This window comes from Neopelma chrysocephalum, unplaced genomic scaffold (assembly GCF_003984885.1).
Source record: "Neopelma chrysocephalum unplaced genomic scaffold, ASM398488v2 Primary Assembly neopelma1_76181, whole genome shotgun sequence".
Taxonomy (NCBI): Eukaryota; Metazoa; Chordata; class Aves; order Passeriformes; family Pipridae; genus Neopelma; species Neopelma chrysocephalum.
This window is the reverse complement of record NW_020909713.1, coordinates 1-773: the sequence shown is the minus strand read 5'-3', so window position 1 is coordinate 773 and position 773 is coordinate 1. Positions and strand designations below refer to the sequence as shown.

At 51.1% G+C, this 773-nt stretch overlaps 1 protein-coding gene across 1 annotated transcript; it reads left to right on the top strand.

The window, feature by feature from the left end:
* Positions 1 to 5: 5 nt before the first annotated feature.
* Positions 6 to 770, top strand: LOC113979353 (interferon-induced very large GTPase 1-like; the record flags this gene model as incomplete). Its single annotated transcript, XM_027706767.1, has 1 exon — positions 6 to 770. A coding segment is annotated over one exon (765 nt), but the record flags the coding sequence as incomplete, so codon positions are not given.
* Between the last annotated feature and the right edge of the window lie 3 nt (positions 771 to 773).

Sequence of the window (773 nt, the reverse complement as noted above, 5' to 3'; positions counted from 1 at the left end):
AGTCACAGTCAGCAGATACCAAGAAATACTTCCTGCAGTGGATGAAGGTCTTTATGGACGACCTGTCCTCCGGTCGCCTTGAGGAACTGAGGAGAGACTATCACAAGTTATGGTCTGAAATCCTGGAAAAAAAGAAAAGTAAGGAAAAAACCAATCCAAACCCTGAGTTGCTGAGTAGGTTGGAGGCCCTCTCTGATGAAATCAACGATTCATCCGTTGGCCTGGAGCATCTGTTGAGAGAGGTAGGGCAGATCTATGAAGCTCTGCACTTAAGGAACTCAAAGAATGAAAACGTTGTCAAACTGCCCCAAATGGCAGCAGAGCTGATGGTTTCGGGGTATCCCGTGGAGCTGATGGATGGGGATGCTTCTTACCTGCCCCTGCGCTGGGTGGGAGCAATCTTTGACAGCCTCATTGAGAGGCTGGGGGACAAACGAGTGTTTGTTCTCTCTGTGCTCGGCATCCAGAGCACAGGGAAGTCAACCCTGCTGAATGCCATGTTTGGGCTGCAGTTCAACGTCGGCGCGGGGAGATGCACCCGGGGAGCGTTTATGCAGCTCCTCCCACTGGATGAGCAGCTGCAACAGGACGTGGGCTTTGATTACATGCTGGTTGTTGACACAGAGGGCCTTCGTGCCATAGAGATGGCCAATAAGCAGTCCCTGAATCATGACAACGAGCTGGCCACATTTGTCATCGGCATCGGCAACATGACCTTGATCAACGTCTTTGGGGAAAATCCCTCAGAAATGCAGGATGTTCTTCAGATCGCT